The 20,117-nt window shown below is 35.6% G+C and overlaps 2 protein-coding genes across 2 annotated transcripts; both read left to right on the top strand.

Moving 5' to 3' along the window:
* Positions 1-1,281: 1,281 nt before the first annotated feature.
* Positions 1,282-12,806, top strand: LOC130051179 (solute carrier family 22 member 4-like). The gene is made up of 8 exons (XM_056152558.1): positions 1,282-1,606; positions 1,838-2,259; positions 2,374-2,601; positions 2,699-2,833; positions 3,125-3,207; positions 4,081-4,207; positions 8,783-8,855; positions 9,733-12,806. The coding sequence occupies exons 1-8, from the start codon at positions 1,298-1,300 to the stop codon at positions 9,919-9,921; spliced, it is 1,566 nt and encodes a 521-aa protein (XP_056008533.1). The 5' UTR covers positions 1,282-1,297; the 3' UTR covers positions 9,922-12,806.
* Positions 12,807-13,904: 1,098 nt separating this feature from the next.
* On the top strand, positions 13,905-17,818 carry LOC125664252 (toll-like receptor 2 type-1). The gene is made up of 2 exons (XM_056152557.1): positions 13,905-14,089; positions 14,927-17,818. The coding sequence occupies exon 2, from the start codon at positions 14,933-14,935 to the stop codon at positions 17,018-17,020; it is 2,088 nt and encodes a 695-aa protein (XP_056008532.1). The 5' UTR covers positions 13,905-14,089; positions 14,927-14,932; the 3' UTR covers positions 17,021-17,818.
* The last annotated feature ends 2,299 nt before the right edge of the window (positions 17,819-20,117 follow it).

Below are 20,117 nucleotides of genomic sequence, written 5' to 3'. Positions count from 1 at the left end.
TTTAATTTACCATGTGGAATGCTTATGTAAAATATTGAAAAGTCGTATGTTTTCATGCTGTTGATTTGAGAAACGTTTTGTGATACAAGCTTACAATGATGATGAAACTGCAACATTGTCATCATCCCCAATTTCTTCCATTCGCAGTGGGTTGTCTTGTTCACTTTCTAAATGTTTAGAAAATGGCCAGTTGTGCTGCATATATACCCCTCGGGTTCAACCATAGCTCAAACCATGATCATCTTTCAATTCTGATCCTGTAAGGCATATCTATCACAATGGTATCCTATTGCAACACAGCGCATCGGTTCATGATTAACATATCATAACATATGTGCACGTGCACCATCGTCCAAAATAGGTGACGCGGATCGTGATGATGGTATGAGATGGAGGTCTATTGATGAACTTGATCGGGACAATATTATCAGAAAGCATGTGCTTGTATATGAATGGGTGTTCAGATCGTGACACATCGTGTCCCCTGAATCTACCATGTCCTCACCACATCAAAGCACAACAAATCGTGTAAGAACGTATTAACTCGCATCACCTCGTATCAAAAGTTGAATTCCAGAACATTTTTGCGATCAGCTACGAATGTTTCGTAATGGTTCGCACAACAGTGGTAACTTAGCATTTATAGATATTCAGGGGAAATGTAATTATCATTGCTTGTGACTTTAAGCAAACCGACTATAAATCTCCTCTCTGGCTTACTAAAACATTTCCTTGGCTATCATTATTATTAAATCACTTTTTAAGTGTGGTTTAAGTGACAAAATGTGTGCGTGTGTTACACGCACTTTTATAAAGTTTTTATTAGCTACCCATAATTTGAATGGATGACATAATAATTCATACAAATTCTCTGTGATCTTTGTCGATTGTATCTGTAAAGATTTAAATCTAAAGGATTTCAAACACACGCAGAATGAACACCTCTATATAGCAATGACAGACAACCCAAGCATTACCTCGACATTTTCTTCTTAAACCATCAATATGACCCGCTTGGTTAGTCATACGTAGGAATATTCTCTCTTTTAGGGGTAAACAGTGGTGTTATTTAACGAAGGGTGTTGTTAATAATACACCAATCAGATACCAGCAATTTAGCATCTTTCAATATATGCCAATTCAGTTTTATCTTACGTATGTTGGAGGTAGTATTTTTGATTTACGCAGTGTTGAATTATCAGTGTGCAGCATTTCTATTATGATATTGATGCTTTGCATCGTTACGTTTTAAAACCTTTTTGTTTTTTGTTATAGAGGGAGAGTGTTGTTCATAAAAATGGAATCCCTTAACGTTGTCCTGGAGGATATCATTACAGAATGTGGTGGCTTTGGTAGGTTCCAGTATATTGTCATCGCTGTGGCTTTTCTGGTGAAAGTGACGTGTGCATGGAGTATCCTGATGATGCAGTTTGCCGGATCCACCCCGGAATGGTGGTGCACGTGGACCACAAATACTTCACTTGACTACTTCGGTAATACGAGTTTGGAGGACATGAAGGTGTGTAAACCACTAGCAAATCAATCTGCCACAGGACAATGTTCAGATTTTCGATTTTCATCAGAAATTAAGACCATCGTTAACGAGGTAAACTATGTTTAAAATATCACATGAGTCACTGTATTTGCAAACTATCACATGATTCACTGCATTTGTAAAGTTAGAAAAGTACATGATATAACATTCATCTTTCATACCAAATTTTCTAATAAATTAAATTCTAATTGTAACCGTTGTCAATATGGCACACTAAGGCAGTAGTTTTTTTTTCTGAAATATAGCTACAGTATGTAATGTTCTGCTTACCGTTTTCTGTAGTGGGCGTTGATCTGTGATAAGGACTGGGTGACGTCCACCATCACCACTATTCAAATGGGCGGACTGTTAGTCGCCGGTCTTCTGTCCGGACATTTGGCGGACACATTCGGCCGGAAGTTAACCTTCTTCCTCTCTTTGGTTGTCATGATGATAGGGAATTTCATAGCTGCCTTTTCCGTCTCGTGGCAGATGTTTGCTGTCTTGAGATTTGTGATCGGGTTCGGTGCCGGACAGTTTTTGGCTACGTTATATATTTACATGATAGAGTTTATTCCTAAGAAACATCGGTCACTAATTGCAGCTCTACCAACCTTCCCAATATTTGCAGCCGTGTTAGCCCTAGTCTCCTACCTGATAAAGGACTGGAGACATTTACACTTTGTGACCGCTGCCTTGACCTTGCCGTCATTATTGGGAATTTTGTAAGTATTCTTACAGGAAAGAAATCACTCCACAAACAATTTTACGTCAATTTAATACATCTGGCTACAGATAGAGGACATCGTTAGACATTCAATTGGTTGTTTCTTTTAAAGCGTAATCCCAGAGAGTTTTCGGTGGTTAGCTTCCCGCTTCAAAATAAAACAGGCGGGGAAAGTGATAAACAAGATAGCTTGGATGAACGGATGTCCGCCACCAGACGTCAGCAAAATCCAGCAAGCCTTACAGAACAAAAACAAACTCAAAGACAGGAAATATTCCGTCATTGATATATTCCGAGAGAAATATTTACTTAAAAGGACAGTGTTGCTGTGGTTTTGTTGGTAAGTTTTCAAAACACTAATTTCTCTGCATTTTAAATTAATGGCGGATGATTTTGAAACAATATGAAACAACTCGTTAGAATTTTATCATTATCAGGATATCCTGTGGTTTTTCCTACTACGGACTGGCTTTTGGAGTTGGTCAGCTATCAGGGAGTCTCTATATCAACATGTTCCTTCTGTCTGCAGTAGAAATCCCCGGAACCTTTAGCACGTGGTGTCTCACCAACCAGTTTGTATTTAGAAAACTCTTAATAGCAACAGCGTGAGCTGACCACGACTAACAGTTGCCTCTCCATATAAATATGTTTATCTAAAACGTGGTGTGAATAGATCTATCATCAACATTAACTAATGTAAATATATGATTGTGTATATAAAAATTATCGATCATATATGATAACAAATCTTGGAATTCTCTTCACATTATTGCTTTCTCGCCTCTCAGGTGCAACACTAACGATATTCAAAGAAACGAAGCTTATTCACAATCTTGTTTAGATAGCTTGTATGTAATATTTAGGTTTGGGAGACGATGGACATGTTTGGTTCTGCTGTTATTGTCATCTTTAGGCGGCTTAGCAACGGGAACTGTCCAAACTTTAGGCAAGTATGATTTGAATGTCATAGAGATGATAGTGAGGACTCGTGATATCGACCCCTTTCATGGCCCTTGCAGTCGGGGAAGATGTCTTTGAAAAAGAGCTAGCTTTAGTATAAACAGCAAAAACAACAAAATATACAAGTATTTAACAGTCCAGCTGATCCTTTTTCAGCTGTACTTTTTCCCTTCCGTTCATCTTTTGTGTTTTACGTTGAATATCACAGCTGTTATATACTATTTCTAGTTGAGTTAATGATATATTAATTGTGTCAGGATATGATTGAATAATCTTGGAAACAACTACACATACTAATTTCGAAGTTAACAGATTTGTGTTATTCGATCCTGATTCTGTTTATCATTATCTGAAATCTGTTTTATCATTCAGTCGAAACTGTATTTTACCATTCGATCCGCATTCAGTTTTATCATTAGATCCAGTGTCGCTTTCCCCAGACTCTCGCTCTCGAGACTTTGCACAAGCGAGAGGCTGGTACAATTCCCATGTAATTGTTGTGAGGGCGTTAAACCAAAACAATAGCAATGACTACTCTTGATAAGGATATATGCGTTTTTGTTCATTACAAAGCAAACGGAGCTATTTTATTGTGTGTTGAACCAAAATGTAACTTAGCATTGATAATTGAAAGTCTTTCAGTTGAGAATGTAAATTTCGTCTTTGTAAACAAACATTGCCACTTCAGTTCCTCCTCCTTTCTCTATCAGCCAATCAGAAACCATATCGGTTTCTTGGTAACCTCGATTTCAAATCACAAAAATAAAATAGGAACCGTAGCAGACTCCTGCTCATGCAAAGTCTCGAGAGCGAGAGTTTGGGAAAAGTGAGACTACAATAGATCTTGTTTTATTATTAGATCCTGAATCTGTTCCAAACCACGGTCTGATTGTCACTGCCCTTGCTATTACTGCCAAACTTGCCATTTCCGCAGCCTGGACGTCCATCATCACCATGACAACAGAATTATACCCCACCGTCATCAGGTAAAATATATATACGATTGCATAATTTATACGGCTTCATAATTTACACGGCTTCATAATCATACAGTTTTATAATTTACAAGACTTCATAATTCAAATGGCGTCGTAATCTATACGGCTTCGTAATTTATATAATTTCGTGTCATGGTAGATTATTTCTACCGCCTACATGTCAGATATTTATGTAGGCTTGTCAACTAATACTCTTGAAAACAGTACCCTCGTATCTCCTAAAAATGGTATAAGTTCTATCCACTTGTTAACATACTTTTCTTACAAATCGTTATAACTATCTGACACAACTTTAGTTTCTGAGAAGTATCTATGCTGTTGTGTCAGATGATTATGTTCCCTTATTTGCCTTATCAGATATTTATGTCAACTTGTCAGATCACTCTGAAAATTATGATGACAAATGAATAGCAAACACTGTCTATTTTTACGTTTTACGTTAACTTTGAAATTTCCTTTGACTGATGAGCCGACGAAGTGTCTGACAAGATGGCATAAGAAAGCTAATTTAGAATTTGTCAGTTGGTGACAGAAATATGCCATCATATCATTGTTTTCTGAAAATTACAATTTATGTCACTTTTGACCCAAAGATACTTAACACCAAATTTGAAAAGAATCGAAATGCTAGTTACATGTACCTTGCATGTATCAACAAGTTGAAAATGTTCAAACGTTAACACATCTGGTAATTGACAATGTTGGTCCCACAGATACCAAAACTCCTACCCCTGGAATCATGAAATTTACAATTTTGGTAAGGAACTACATGTACCTGTTCGCTCTAAGTATCGATTTAGCTTCACCCTTGTCTCAATGATATTCCATAACAAATAGAAAATAAGAATGGTAGTTATCAAAAAGTCAAAAATATTCAATCGTTAACGAATGACGCACGTTGACCATTTGCAAATACACTTATTGTTAGGCCGTACTTTACACACTGATTTTGACAACGGATTATTTCATTTACCTGATGAAGATATGGGATTCATGGCGAATATAATCGGTCGACAGGGGATGCTTACTCCTCCTAGGAATCTGACCACACCTCTGGGGTCCGTGTTTGCATTCCCAACATCGCCAGCTGTCTCGCTTCCCCAAGTTCTCCGCTGCTAAACTTTATACAGTAACAGGATAAAACATATTACTAGCCGAGACTTTGCACCGGAAACGAAAGAAAGACAACAAAATCAAACGAAGCATGTTCTACTTCGATAATAACTGTTGGTAATATTTATGTGATATCGGTAAAGTATTACGTTCTTTATATTCAGTCAATGACCCATGTACACTTTATTTAGTCAACTGTTACGTCACAATGGAATGTGCACGTAAAAAACGTTGAGTCATAGGATTTGCGTACCCGAAAACGATGACGTAAGCAAACCCGCGATCTACATTAATGGTGTATTCCGTATTGGAGTTGACATTGATCATTATTCTTTATCTTCATCTTTTCATTGGACACTTCAAAAAACGATGCGTGGCTTTCCTAAGTACATACATTGTATCAACATTGTTCCAACGTCCTCATTGTTGTTTTTATGTATCTTTTGTCATTTCATTATCGATTATTGTTTCAATCAAACTTGCAACAAACTTCAATTTAATTACGAGCGAATTTAAATGAAGATTTGCAGCAATGATTTAACTATGTTCTAGTTATTATAGCAAAAAAGCCGGTGTTCATTACCTTCTAAACTGCCTTCTTATGTTTCATAAATTCATGATGAAGATTTTATGTATGTAGTACTCTAAGGTGCAATGATCTGCGCCATACCCCGATGGTGTGACACGTCAAAGTCCGATGGTACAAGTCCGTTGCTTTGTGAAACTGAATGGATAGTGTTTTGGTACAAATTATACAAACCGTGTTTTGTTTCACCAAAATGACAATGCAAAATAATAGTAGATGATAATTTATTTCATTACCGTTTAGTTGTGTTATTAAACACAAACTTTACAAACGCGAAATCCCATAGAATGTTTTGCATTATAGCATAACCTTCCCCCAGGAATTTATTACGTGTATATAACAAGTATCAAATGTTCATGATCATGAATCAAAGCATGCTCAAGCGAAGAAGATAGTTCGACAACAAATGTAATTTGCTGGTCTCACAATTCTCAACCTTGTAAACTTGACCTTGTTATCGTCCATGTCAATCTTAAGCACCCATGTCTTCCTACAATATCCCGAACACGTTGGTGCCAACACAAAGAACCTTCGTTGGTGAAAACTGCAGTTGCATTTCTTCGGTTAGATTATGAAAGACGTTACAAACGACATCACAATAACATAACGTCACAAATGTTACTAAACCCCCTCACCATTGGCGTGTCAGATCATCACACTTTGGCGTTACCATCGCACTTTGGCCTCTGCAATGTCAACCATTGTCGGAAACCCACGGTTGATTACGCTTCGTTCCTCTTTCCATCACTCGTGGGTCCATTCATTCCTACTCACTCGTTCTCATTAATAATTATTGAGGCAAATTGATTGGGCGCTTATAGTACACCCTGAGCAAATTTGTCTAATCAAAAAGACGCTTTCAGCCCAATTACGGTATGTACTTGTTGTGATAGCAAAGTTAAGTTAATGCTACCTTTAAAAACTGAAAAGTGCCTTTACTATAAAGATAACTTTCAGTGGACGATATTTTAAATATGTTATTCATGAGAACGAGCGAGTATGAATGAATGTAGGCACGGGTGATGGAGACAGGAATCAACCGTAGGTTTCCAACGATGAATGTCAACAAACCATTGCAGTTGGCGCAGAACGTCGCACTTCGGCGTGACTATCGCACTTTGGAGCGACCATCGAACTTTAGAGGCTAACATATGCATTCTCTAAAAGTAGAAATCTTGTTTACAATTTTTTTTCAGAATTAGGAATATAGGGTAATTAACTTTGTTCAAAACTTTGCATCAAGAAAATTGAAGGGGTGGTGCTTTTTGCAATATTCATTTTCTTAGTTCTCCGTTTTGAATGAAAACCATGGAATAAATGTTCCAGTTTTGCATGCACTTCTTCATTGTGTGCAGTTTAGTTTGTTTTTGTTTTTAGCTCACCTGAGCTGAAAGCTCAAGTGAGCTTTTCTGATCACCCGTATTCCGGCGTCCGTCCGTCTGTTCGTCCGTCTGTCCCTCTGTCCGTCTGTCCGTCTGTAAACTTTTCACATTTTCAACTTCTTCTCAACAACCACTGGGTCAATTTCAACCAAAGTTGGCACAAAACATCCTTAGGTAAAGGGAATTCTAAATTGTTGAAATAAAGGGCCAGGCCACCTTCCAAGGGGAAATAATCAAGAAAAGGTAAAAATAGGGTAGGGTCATTAAAAAATCTCCTTCTCAAGAATCACTGGGCCAGAAAAGCTGAGATTTATATGAAAGCTTCCTTATATAATGCAGATTCTAAATTGTTAAAATCATGGCCCCCTGGGGTAGGATGGGGCCACAATAGGGGATCAAACTTTTACATACAAATATATAGGAAAAATCTTTAAAAATCTTCTTCTCAAGAAAAGCTGAGATTTATATGAACGCTTCCTGATATAAAACAAATTCTAAATTGTTAAGATCATGGCCCCCGGGGGTCGGATGGGACCACAATAGGGGGTCAAATTTTGCATACAAATATATAGGAAAAATCTTCTTCCAAAGAACCACTGAGCCAGAAAAGCTGAGATTTATATGAAAGCTTCCTGATATAGTACAGATTCTAAATTGTTAAAATCATGGCCCTCAGGGATCGGATGGGGCCACAATAGGGGTCAAAGTTTATCTTTTTTTCTTTTCTTTTTTTTGTTTGTTTGTTTTTTTTTCGGTTTTTTTGTTGTTGTTTTTTTGTTGTTTTTTTTATATAGTGCAGATCAAGTTTGTTAAAATCATGGACTCCGGGGATTGGATGGGGCCTCAAGGGGGGCATCAAAGTTTTACGTACAAATTTATAGGAAAAATCTTTTAAAATCTTCTTCTCAAGAACCACTGAGCCAGAAAAGCTGAGATTTATATGAAAGCTTCCTGATATGGTGCAGATTATAAATTGTTAAGATCATGGCCCCCGGGGGTCGGATGGGGCCAAAATAGAGGGTCAAAGTTTTACATACAAATATATAGGAAAAATCTTTAAAAATCTTCTTCCCAGAACCACTAAACCAGAAAAGCTGAGATTTATATGAAAGCTTTCTGATATAGTGCAGATTCAGGTTTGTTAAAATCATGGTCCCCTGGGGTAGGATGCGGCCACAATAGGGGATCAAAGTTTTACATACAAATATATAGGAAAAATCTTTTAAAATCTTCTTCTCAAGAACCATTGGGCCAAGGAAGTTCACATTTACATGAAAGCTTTCTGACATAGTGTAGATTCAAGTTTGCAAAACCCATGGCCTCCAGGGGTAGGTTTGGGGCCATAATAGGGACTATGGTTTTACATGCAAATAGATATGGAAAATCTTCTTATATGAACCAAGGTGATTCAGGTGAGCGATGTGGCCCATGGGCCTCTTGTTATAAAACTATTCTAAGAACTATTATTCCACTGTATTTCAGGAACATTTCTTACGGATTTTTCAGTGCTGTCTCACGAGTGGGTGCGATGGTGGCCCCACAAGTTATTTTCCTTGTAAGTATAGATAGATTAATAAATAGATAGATAGGTATTTTGACTTTTTTTGGATAGGATAGGCCTTAGAATTTGTATTGAATACAAGGAGGGTTACATGTATATAGTGCTGATGTTATTACCGTTAGGGAAGCGTAGGTTCATATACTTGATAGGTTCCAGCTTTTTCCCCCAGGGGAGTTGGTTCCATACTATGCACTTTTCCCTGGGTGTCCAATACAAGGGATTAACGCCTGAAGATATATATGTCGTATTAGACAGTATGTTTGATCAATGGCAGAAATCAGACTAAGTTTTGCCATTACGGTAGAATAACAGAAGGCCAGCGAAAATTAATCACAAAGAATTCGAAGATTTAACAATTCTTTTACAGAAAATATCTATACTTATCTATTAACAAATTTTGCCAATAAACTCCTAAAGACTTGCTCCAGAGCTACTGCTTGTACCTTTAATATTGTTTCATATGTCTGTAAGTTATATCAGAATCTTGCTTGATTAGTAAATACAAAATGTATTGTAAAATCAATTAAAAACGTACTTTTGTTTTCGATGAACTACCCTGAAATGGAGGAATGGTGGCGATCCTAACCCAGTGTTCTTTTTCTTTTTTTAAATGACAAGAACAATACGATGTGAAGTTAATTCATTGTTTATCGATGCTTGATTTTGACCGGTCAACAGGGGATGCTTACTCCTCCTTAGGCATCTGATCCCACCTCTGGTGTGTCCAGGGGTCCGTGTTTGTCCAACTCTCCATTTTGTATTGCTTATAGGAGTTGTGAGATTGATCACGGTTCGTTATATTCACCTTTATAGGAGTTGTGAGGTTGATCACTGTTCGTTATCTTCACCTTTCATTATATATCTTTTGTAGAGCAAGACAATTCCTGGTCTATTGTATTTCGTGATCGGGAGCACTTTGCTGGTCTCTAGTGTGTTTGCCTTTCTTCTTCCGGAAACTAAAGGGCGCCCTCTGGAGGACCATGTTGTGGTTGAAGAGTCTGTCGAACAAATGCAGCTTATAGCAAATAGCCAAAGGGAAAATGATGAGATAAACACTTAAAACAATGAATGTCAATGTGCAACGTATCAGTTTAATTACAATTAGTGAAATAGATGAATGTTTGTCTGACCCCCGAGATTTATCGTTGAACGGTAGATCAAATCACCGTGTATTTAAAAAATATCAGCATTCTATTTCATCACCACGGCCAAAAAAGTCAATATCCTTTCTCTGAGATAAGTGTAATAAACAAAGGGATCTACTATAAACGTATTAACATTTTAAACTCTGTAGTTTACTCTCGTTTTTACATTCTCGTCACAAATGGTGTTTTTCATATTCACATTGGAAGGGAAATAATAGGAGTATTTGATGAGATTAAGCTTCAGAGCATGTTAAATCCATGCAAAAGAAAATTCAGCAAAGTATTATTTTATTAAGATAAAAGAGAAAACAAAAATATATGTATCTGACGGGTGATACATGTGTTGCCATTTACCGGGATCTTTTTCATGTGTTAAATATGCAATACCTCTAACTTTTTTTCATGTGTTAAATATCCAGTACCTCTAACGTGTATGTGTTAAATATCCAGTATCTCTAACTTCTTTTCGTGTGTTAAATATCCAGTACTTCTAACTTTTTTTCGTGTGTTAAATATCCAGTACTTCTAACTTCTTTTCGTGTGTTAAATATCCAATACCTTTAACTTCTTTTCGTGTGTTAAATATCCAGTACCCCAAACTCTTTTTCATGTGTTAAATATCCAGTACCTCTAACGTGTATGTGTTAAACATCCAGTACCTCTAACGTGTATGTGTTAAACATCCAGTACCTCTAACGTGTATGTGTTAAACATCCAGTACCTCTAACGTGTATGCGCTGTTTGCGTGATTGGCATTCTCTTCAGGCAGTCGTTTTGCTAGACATGGATCTTATGATGAAGGAAGAATGCATAGTGTGGGTCACGTGTTAACATGGTTACCCGTGTAGATGGATGTAGGGCAGTGCACTGGAATTAAGACCGCTATAGATGGGTTTGGGGTAGGCTGTCGGTATCACTACCTTTTGTAGATGTGTTGTGGATAATCTGATAGTATCACTAACCTACGTATACGACTTTAGGGTAGGCTTATTTTGTAGAACTACTTTCTATAGATGTATTTGGGTAATTTTGTTAGTATCACTAAATTGAGTAGATATGTTTGTAGTAGTTTTTATTTAGTATCACTGCCCTATGTAGCTACGTTCGGGTTAGTTTTTAGTATAATTACTTTGTTTATTATCAATACTTTGTGTAAAGTCGTTTAAGGTCATTTTTCTTCAGTATCACTACTCAGTGTAGATGTGTTTGGAATAATAATTTTTGTTAGTATCACTACTTTGTTTAGTGTCACTACCCTGTGTAGATGCGGTTAGGGTCGTTTTTAAGGATCACTTTTGTTAGCATCACTATTGAAAAGAACTAAAGGTTTCTTCGTTTGTCAGTCTGTCTGTCCAACTAACGTTTTTCTGTCTGTCTGCCCCACTAACATTCTCTAACAGTCTTTTCTGTCCCACTAGCTTTTCCACACTTTTTGTAACTTAAGAAGCTGAAAGTTGGTATGTAGTTTACGATTGCAGGTTTACAGATTCAGAAATGTCGTTTCATCACAATTGAGTGATTTTTGCGAGATTTATGGGACTTTGTGTCTGATACATGTATAGTTCGCATTTTTCACCATGCTTCAATTCGTTTAAGGAAGCTGAAATTTGCAGTTGGTTTGTTGTTTACAACTGTTTGTTGATAGATCGAGTGTGTTTTATTTGAATGTTGAATGGTTTTTTTGTAGGTTTATGGGATGTTGTGCCGAATATTGTTTTCCGAATCATTTTCCACTATGATCTAACTTGGGAATCTGAAATTTGATATGTGGTTACCTGATGAGAATATGTGATTTACTAATATACGGTTACCAATCAACTTTTAAGTTTCGTCACATTAGACTGGTGTTTTTTCTTTTACAAATTCATGCGACCTTATGCCAAATGTAGTTTCCAGACTTTATTCTACAATGCCTAAGTTAAGGAATGTGATTTTATGTGGTTATTGAATTACTAGATGTACTTTAAGTTTCACTCTGGTTACAGTTGAATTATTCTTTTAAAATTGTTACACTTATCCTCATGGTTGACAGAATTAAGTTCTATACTATATCTTATATTTCATATAATTTGTGATCAATCTCATAACTCCTGTAATTTGATATTCATAATCTAATGTATATCAATTTGTTATCGAGTCCTTCGGATTCGCTGCATCTATGTATGAGATCTAGAAAATATAACTACTTCCTGGTATTACATATATGATATCCACTCTCTCTTCCAATCTACCAATATACATGTTCTGCATATAATAACTTCGCTTAATAACTTGGGGCGCCAGTAGGGGACGTGTATTTCTTTCATAGTAATCTCAGAATATTTTTTTAGTGTTACTACATTGCGTAGATACATTTCTGTAATTAATTCAGTCTCACTACTAGTACCCTGTATAAATCCCACCTCTGGTATATCCAGGGGTCCGATTTTGCCCAACTCTCTATTTTGTATTGCATATAGGAGTTATCAGATTGACCACTGTTCGTTATCTTAACCTTTCATGCATTTGGGGTAGTTTTTATCACTGCTTTACTTAGTATCATTGCCTTTCATTGATGTCTTTTTGCAGTTTCTTGTCCATATCAGATTGCTATTTCGATTTGAGATTGCTATTGGGTAGCTCGTTCAGTATTACTAATCTGTAATGATGGGGATTGTGGTAGGTTTTTAATTCCACTACAATTAAACCATACTTCAAGTGGATATTTATGTATTCAAGCATTTAGAAGAAGCATTCTATTTCTTTGATATTTGGGCGATGTTTTATCAAAACATATCATTAATTAAAATCTAGAACATTAGATCCAATCCTGTTGACTTATTTGTATACCTATAAAAAGATACTAACATGTTACATACACCCGTACAGGATCGTGATATAGGACTCACGGCGGGTATGACCGGTTGACAGGGGATGCTTACTACTCCTAGGCAACTGATCCACCTCCATCAGGGGTCCGTGTTTGCCAAACTCTCTACTTTGTATTCCTTTTAGGAGTTTAGATTGATCACTGTTCGTTATTCACCCTTTTATGTTGCAGAACATTGCAAACGGAATTACAAGACATCAAACAAGTTTTAACTTCAGTAAAGCTTTATCTAGTCGTAATAGTATGTGGATTACGGCGGGTGTGACGGTCCGACAAGAGATGTTTACTTCTTTTAGTGCACCTAAACCACCTCCCGGATGTTCAGGGGTCCGTTTATGTCCAACTCTCAATTTCATATTCTTCATACGGTTTATTAGATTGATCACTGTTCGTTATCGTTAGTTTTTTAATACTTAATTCATCTTGAATTTAAAATATTGCGTTACATTTTGTTATCCAAAACTTGTCGTTTTGTGTCAGAAGAATATATCAAAGTTAGAAAACATGATGTTCTTCAATTAAACTTCAACAATCATTATACAAACATAATGAACGTACTAGTCAGAAACGATGAAATGAGGATACAAAACCTCAAAAATACCAACACTCACTTACAGAGAGAGGCATGTGATAGTCATCTCTTAATCAGGGAAGTCCGAAGGTTGTCCGAAATCATTCGTGGATTTCTACTCTCGCTCAAAGTCAAGGAAACAAATGTGTTTAAATTACCTCATTCGTTTCAGATTGAGGAAAGTGAAACTTGTATAACTTTCATGGAAAATAGACCGTTGAAGAAGAATACAACTAATAAAAATATCTGCGAAATGATAATCTCCATAGACATATGTGTAAGAAGCCACATTGCACACTCAAGACACACGCCCGGTTCGTGTCCCTTCTGGTAATATATACATGTATATATATCAATTTGGATGTAATGTTATCGGACCCAAAGGCATTTGTCACTGAAGGCTTTTGGTATGATTCAATACAATTATATCACATGTTTATATAGTCACTCAGATTTCAACATACTCAGCGCTTTAATTATAGAACAAGTGCTAACCCGGAAATGAACGATTAACGTACCACACTTATTTTCTCAATGTGCTTTGTTAAATTTCAGGAAACTGTACAATATCTAAAGGCAGAGGTAAACCTGAAGTTTTAGATATTCCACATTGCGAATAACCTTTCCAGTTTCCAAACGAAAGGTATGTGGTTTAATCTACAGTTACAGAAGAACTTCTAGGACAAGAGACTATAAGGGGATATTTGAGGTTGTTAGTTAGGGCGCTTAATGTTTGATTTTAGAATATTTTCATGTGTATACATTTCATTGTATCTACACGTAATTTAAAAAAAAAAAACACGGCATATACATGTAGATGTACAAGTGTCAAACACACGTCATGAGATATGTTAGTTCTACATGAAACAAGTATCAGCTGCTGCAAGGTATATTTATTTCTAAATTGATTAGCTAATCAAACGCTTTGTCTTTACAAATCTAGAATTTTCCTATCTGATAATTTATAAGTGTGGATATAAATCTCGCTCACAGAAAATAATTTCAAAGTTTTTTTATTTCCCTGTTTAACCGTCTTATTTTTCTAGAAAATCAAATTATATGTCCTTGTTCCTGAATGTAACCGTCTTTTCTTCTATTCGAAGAAAAAATATATATTGGAAAATTACTGACTTATTGCACCCCCAATGAATTGAAAACCTCATCTGAAAAAAATATATTCACTTGTAATTGACAACGAACTCATTTGTAGTGTTTTGCAAATATGCTAGCTGCTTATGTTAAACTAGGATTTCAATGCTGCAAATACTAAAGTATATGGTCCCTTAAAGTTGTTGAGTGTACAAACGTCCGGAGAAAAAATCTTTATTGGTGTCTTCATCACGTTATTAAATTCAATTTCAAAATAAATGTGAAAATCTAGCTACTGCTACTTAAGCGTTAAGTAAGCATCTATGATGAGTCTTTACTTGATTCGATTAAAGGACTCGATTTTGCTCATTCAGTTTCACTTAATTTTCAGATACTCATGGAGAGGGGGTTCATTGTCTCCGTCCTCGCCCTGACGGTGATTGCTTTGGGGCCAGTGAAAAGCTCCTTTTGTCCCGATAGCTTGTGCTTTTGTCCTGATGTATTGACGGCCGATTGTTCAAACAGAAATCTTCAATCTATACCAGCAGGACTACCTTCCAGTATCAGAACTCTCATATTGTCAAGAAATAAGTTTCACATTCTCAGGAATGACACATTTGATCCTATTACAAATTTCAATATTACGAATTTGGTAATGGACAACTGTCAGATGAAAAATATTTCGGAACGCTCTTTCGCAAGTCTAGAAAAATTAGAATACCTCGACCTATCATTTAATAATTTGAATGTGAAGGATATCAATAATGGTATAAAATATCTCGGAAAGTCGAGCTTACGAGTGTTTAACATGTCAGGAACTCTTTTCGACTCTAGACTTTTTCCTGTAAGAAATAATAATGTATTTCTAACGCGTTGGTTGAGAAGTCTGCGGGAAGTAGTCATCCGGTCTTGTGGCATACGATATTTTTCTTTTAAATCTTTCGCTAAGTTAACCAATATCAGCAAAATCGATTTAGGGAACAACTTGATCTCAAACTATATACTGCCCAATACTTCGGTACCCTCCTTACAAGAATTGAATTTTACAGACAATTATTTTAAGAAGGTCCCCGGGTTTTGTCTAGACTATGCCAGACGTATACCTGCTTTCCCAAATTTGCAAACATTGCATCTGGCAGTGAACGATATCCGGGAAACAGCAAATTTTATAAAAGAGGGTTTCTGTCTGAAATATGTTGAATTCTTAAACGTATCACATACTTCATTTCAGGAAATTTCTTTGTATTCCTTTTTGAGTCTGAGTCATTTGCAAATTTTGATCATCGATAACTTGCATGGAGTCACTTTAGATAGTAGGTCATTATCTTCAAAATCACTCCGGACACTCTCTATCGGACGTATGGTGCAAAATAGTTTAATAGGCTTTGCAGATATTTTCTCTGAATGTAGAAATATAAAATCATTGAAAATAATGAACACCGGTTTATCCAAAACGGATGTAGTAGAGATGTTATCACCATTAAAGGATCTGTCATATCTAGCTATTGTTAATGGTGAAATCGAGCAAATGACTGCACTAAATAGTTTTACAAACTTAACTTCTATTGACTTCAGTTTCAACAGGATAAAGGAAATCCGAAAAAGCGTTGTTCAAAATTTAACTACATTGAAACTATTGGTTTTGCGTGGCAATCGTTTGAGCAATATGAAGGAGTCTTCTCTGTCGGCTTTACTTTGGAAGAAGAAGGATTTTTGGATCGATGTATCATTCAATCCATTGGACTGTGGATGCCAGCTTGAATGGTTCCGACTCTGGGTCGAAAACAACCAAAATAGAACTGTTGGATATCCTGCTCAGTACATTTGCGCCTCTCCATCAGACTTAAAAGACAAAAGTATAGCAAACTTTGATCCTATATCCGAATGTCACAAAATAAGTCCCTATGTCATCCTCGCGTGCATTTCGTTTGCATTTGTCTCATTGGTGATTGTGACTATTGTTCTGTTGAGAAAGTTTCGTTGGGACATCAAATATTATATATACACATGCAAAAACAGAAAACCAATGGGATATAAAAGATTTACAGATGATGAATTCCTGTATGATGGTTTTGTTGCCTATAACACAAATGATAGGAAATGGATAATGTCTGAACTCGTTCAGATGGTGGAAAGAAATAACAAGTACAAGCTTTGTCTGCACGAGAGAGATATTTTACCGGGTGGAATCTTTGTAGATGACATTTTAGAAAGCATTGAAGTCAGCAGAAAATTTATGTTGGTGTTGTCCAATAATTTCATGGACGATCAATGGTGTAAGTACGAAACCGCCATTGCCAATCATACTTTGGTTGACGGAGGTGGACACAAGTTATTGCTGATTCTGTTACAGGACATTCATTCTGAACACATCAATAAATCTCTGAAGGTACTTCTAAATTCAGTATCGCACGTGGAGTGGACAATGAATAGAAATGGCCAGAAGCTGTTCTGGCAAACCGTGAAGCAATTCATGGGAAGATAAGTTTGGTGCTTGTTATTAGTATATTTCTTATATTTGTTTTTGAATAAGATAGTCACATTCAAAATTTACGTTTTGAATTGTAATTGAAATAATGCATCAGCTATTTTAAATGTCATTCTACAGTAATCTTTTTTTCTTCAAATGTTAATGTTACGTCATATTACATATATCATATATATACGTCATACTGTAAATGTATTACATTTGGCTGTGTATTCTATTTAGCGCCTTTGGAGGAACGCAGCTTCCGCTAAATCAAGTACATCGCTAAATGCCATCCGTAAATCTAGATGTTTAAAGTAATTCAGGAATGCGATAAATCAAATCTACGCTAACTTGTTGAAAAAACGATTTCCGCCAAATATCGTACACGCCAAATATAATACGTTTACAGTATATCAGGATATAGGGCTCACGGTGGGTGTGACCGGTCAACAGGGGATGCTTACTCCTCCTAGGCAACTGATCCCACCTCTGATGTGTCCAAGGGTCCGTGTTTGCCCGACTTTCTATTTTGTATTGCTTATGCAAGGTGAAGATAACGAACAGTGATCAATCTCATAACTCCTACAAGCAATACAAAATAGATAGTGAGTTATGAGAGTTATGAGATTGATCACTGTTCGTTATCTTCACCTTGTATGACAATAATTGTTGTTTTCCTAATGTTATATATCCATTTCTGTTGTTAAGTCAAAATGTTCAGATGTAATATTCTTTACACACATTTCTGTTGTTGAGTCAAAATGTTCAGATGTAATATTCTTTACACACATTTCTGTTGTTAAGTCAAAATGTTCAGATGTAATATTCTTTACACACATTTCTGTTGTTAAGTCAAAATGTTCAGATGTAATATTCTTTACACACATTTCTGTTGTTAAGTCAAAATGTTCAGATGTAATATTCTTTACACACATTTCTGTTGTTGAGTCAAAATGTTCAGATGTAATATTCTTTACACACATTTCTGTTGTTAAGTCAAAATGTTCAGATGTAATATTCTTTACACACATTTCTGTTGTTAAGTCAAAATGTTCAGATGTAATATTCTTTACACACATTTCTGTTGTTGAGTCAAAATGTTCAGATGTAATATTCTTTACACACATTTCTGTTGTTGAGTCAAAATGTTCAGATGTAATATTCTTTACACACATTTCTGTTGTTGAGTCAAAATGTTCAGATGTAATATTCTTTACACACATTTCTGTTGTTGAGTCAAAATGTTCAGATGTAATATTCTTTACACACATTTCTGTTGTTGAGTCAAAATGTTCAGATGTAATATTCTTTACACACATTTCTGTTGTTGAGTCAAAATGTTCAGATGTAATATTCTTTACACACATTTCTGTTGTTGAGTCAAAATGTTCAGATGTAATATTCTTTACACACATTTCTGTTGTTGAGTCAAAATGTTCAGATGTAATATTCTTTACATACATTTCTGTTGTTGAGTCAAAATGTTCAGATGTAATATTCTTTACACACATTTCTGTTGTTGAGTCAAAATGTTCAGATGTAATATTCTTTACACACATTTCTGTTGTTGAGTCAAAATGTTCAGATGTAATATTCTTTACATACATTTCTGTTGTTGAGTCAAAATGTTCAGATGTAATATTCTTTACATACTTTTCATTTGATGATATTCTTACTACTACAAGATCCATATCGTCATTTTGAATTGACCAATTTTCTAATTTTGTTGGAGATAATTTGTGTGTGTTGAACATACATGCTTTAAATACATTGTACTCAACAAACTACAGTAAAAGGGACAACAACTCTTGCATCATAAAATTAGTTTATGAGATCCTGTGAAATAGAAGCGCTTGCATAATGCTAATGGAAGATATTTTTCATTTCTTGATATTACGAACATGTATAATTGACTTCTATATATTAACATTTCAAATGTCTCTAATAGACAAACATAGTTATAGTACGTATGTGTGTTGGTCGTGTATGTGTATTTTTGTTCAAAATATCATATAAAATAAATATGAAAAAGGAATATGTTGCAGGTTTTTGAGTCGAATCGCATAGCGCCTTCACTACCACTCCCATACCCAGTTGAATATAGTATGACTGGCAGTGTATGTTAAATTTTTTTTTTCAAGGAAATAATTATCATGCACATAAAATTCTCTAAAATGTCAAAATAACGCACACATTATTTGTGAAAGAAGGTAGAAATATTTAAGGATCAGGCATCGATAGCAATACAGTTGGACGACGATGAGACTGCGGATATGAAAGCAGACACCGCATGTGAAAGGTGAAGACAACGAACAGTGATCAATCTCATAACCATCTCATGTCTTTCATTTAGTTTAATATTGGTCAACATGGTTAATAAAGTTATGCATGATATATTCAATTTTAGCCAAGCAATAGTGATGAAAGATGTATGAAAACTATCGAAATAATATCATTAATCACACATGAATATAAGGAGGGTAAGGGTTAGGAGAATAAGGACTTCGTAGTTCGTACATGCATTATTTGATAGATTCCATTAACCATTACATGAAAGTAAATAATATGGCATTCTTGAACTAATATTACAACAGAATTATGACGAAAGTACATTTGAAATGAACTAACGAATTTTTTATTTTTGACATCATAGACAGTTGCTTTTTCAACAAAAATGGAAAAAGGAAATATTCATATATCTAATGATCAGTCATTCAAAAACTTACTTTGTTAAACTCCACTCTGATTCCACGCACAAGTACTCTGAAGTTAAAATAAAAAAAATATGCTAGAGTTCCTCATTGACAATATCTTCGTGGTCTCTGGTGATCAAGTCTTCCAACAGTCTGTTGGAATTCCCATGGGCACGGATTGTGCTCCTTTGTTAGCTGACCTGTTTCTATATTCATATGAAGCAGAATTAATTCAAAAACTTATACGCGAGAAGAAATTTCTTGCTGTGGCCTTCAATTCGACATTTAGATATATCGACGATGTTTTGTTTATCAACAATGATAACTTTCATTCATATGTCGATTGGATATATCCCTGTGAGCTCGAAATAAAAGACACCACAGATTCGTCCACTTCTGCTTCATACTTGGATATTTTA

The sequence above is a fragment of the Ostrea edulis genome, chromosome 1, assembly GCF_947568905.1.
Source record: "Ostrea edulis chromosome 1, xbOstEdul1.1, whole genome shotgun sequence".
Classification (NCBI taxonomy): domain Eukaryota; kingdom Metazoa; phylum Mollusca; class Bivalvia; order Ostreida; family Ostreidae; genus Ostrea; species Ostrea edulis.
Note: the sequence above shows the minus strand (reverse complement) of the source record. Positions and strands in the feature narration are given on the sequence as shown.

Coding starts and splice junctions, on each gene's coding strand:
- LOC130051179 (XM_056152558.1), top strand. CDS start 1,298: ATGGAATCCCTTAACGTTGTCCTGGAGGATATCATTACAGAATGTGGT. Junction 3,208..4,080: donor GGGAACTGTCCAAACTTTAG/GCAAGTATGATT, acceptor TTTTATTATTAG/ATCCTGAATCTGTTCCAAAC. Junction 8,856..9,732: donor CCCCACAAGTTATTTTCCTT/GTAAGTATAGAT, acceptor TATCTTTTGTAG/AGCAAGACAATTCCTGGTCT.
- LOC125664252 (XM_056152557.1), top strand. CDS start 14,933: ATGGAGAGGGGGTTCATTGTCTCCGTCCTCGCCCTGACGGTGATTGCT.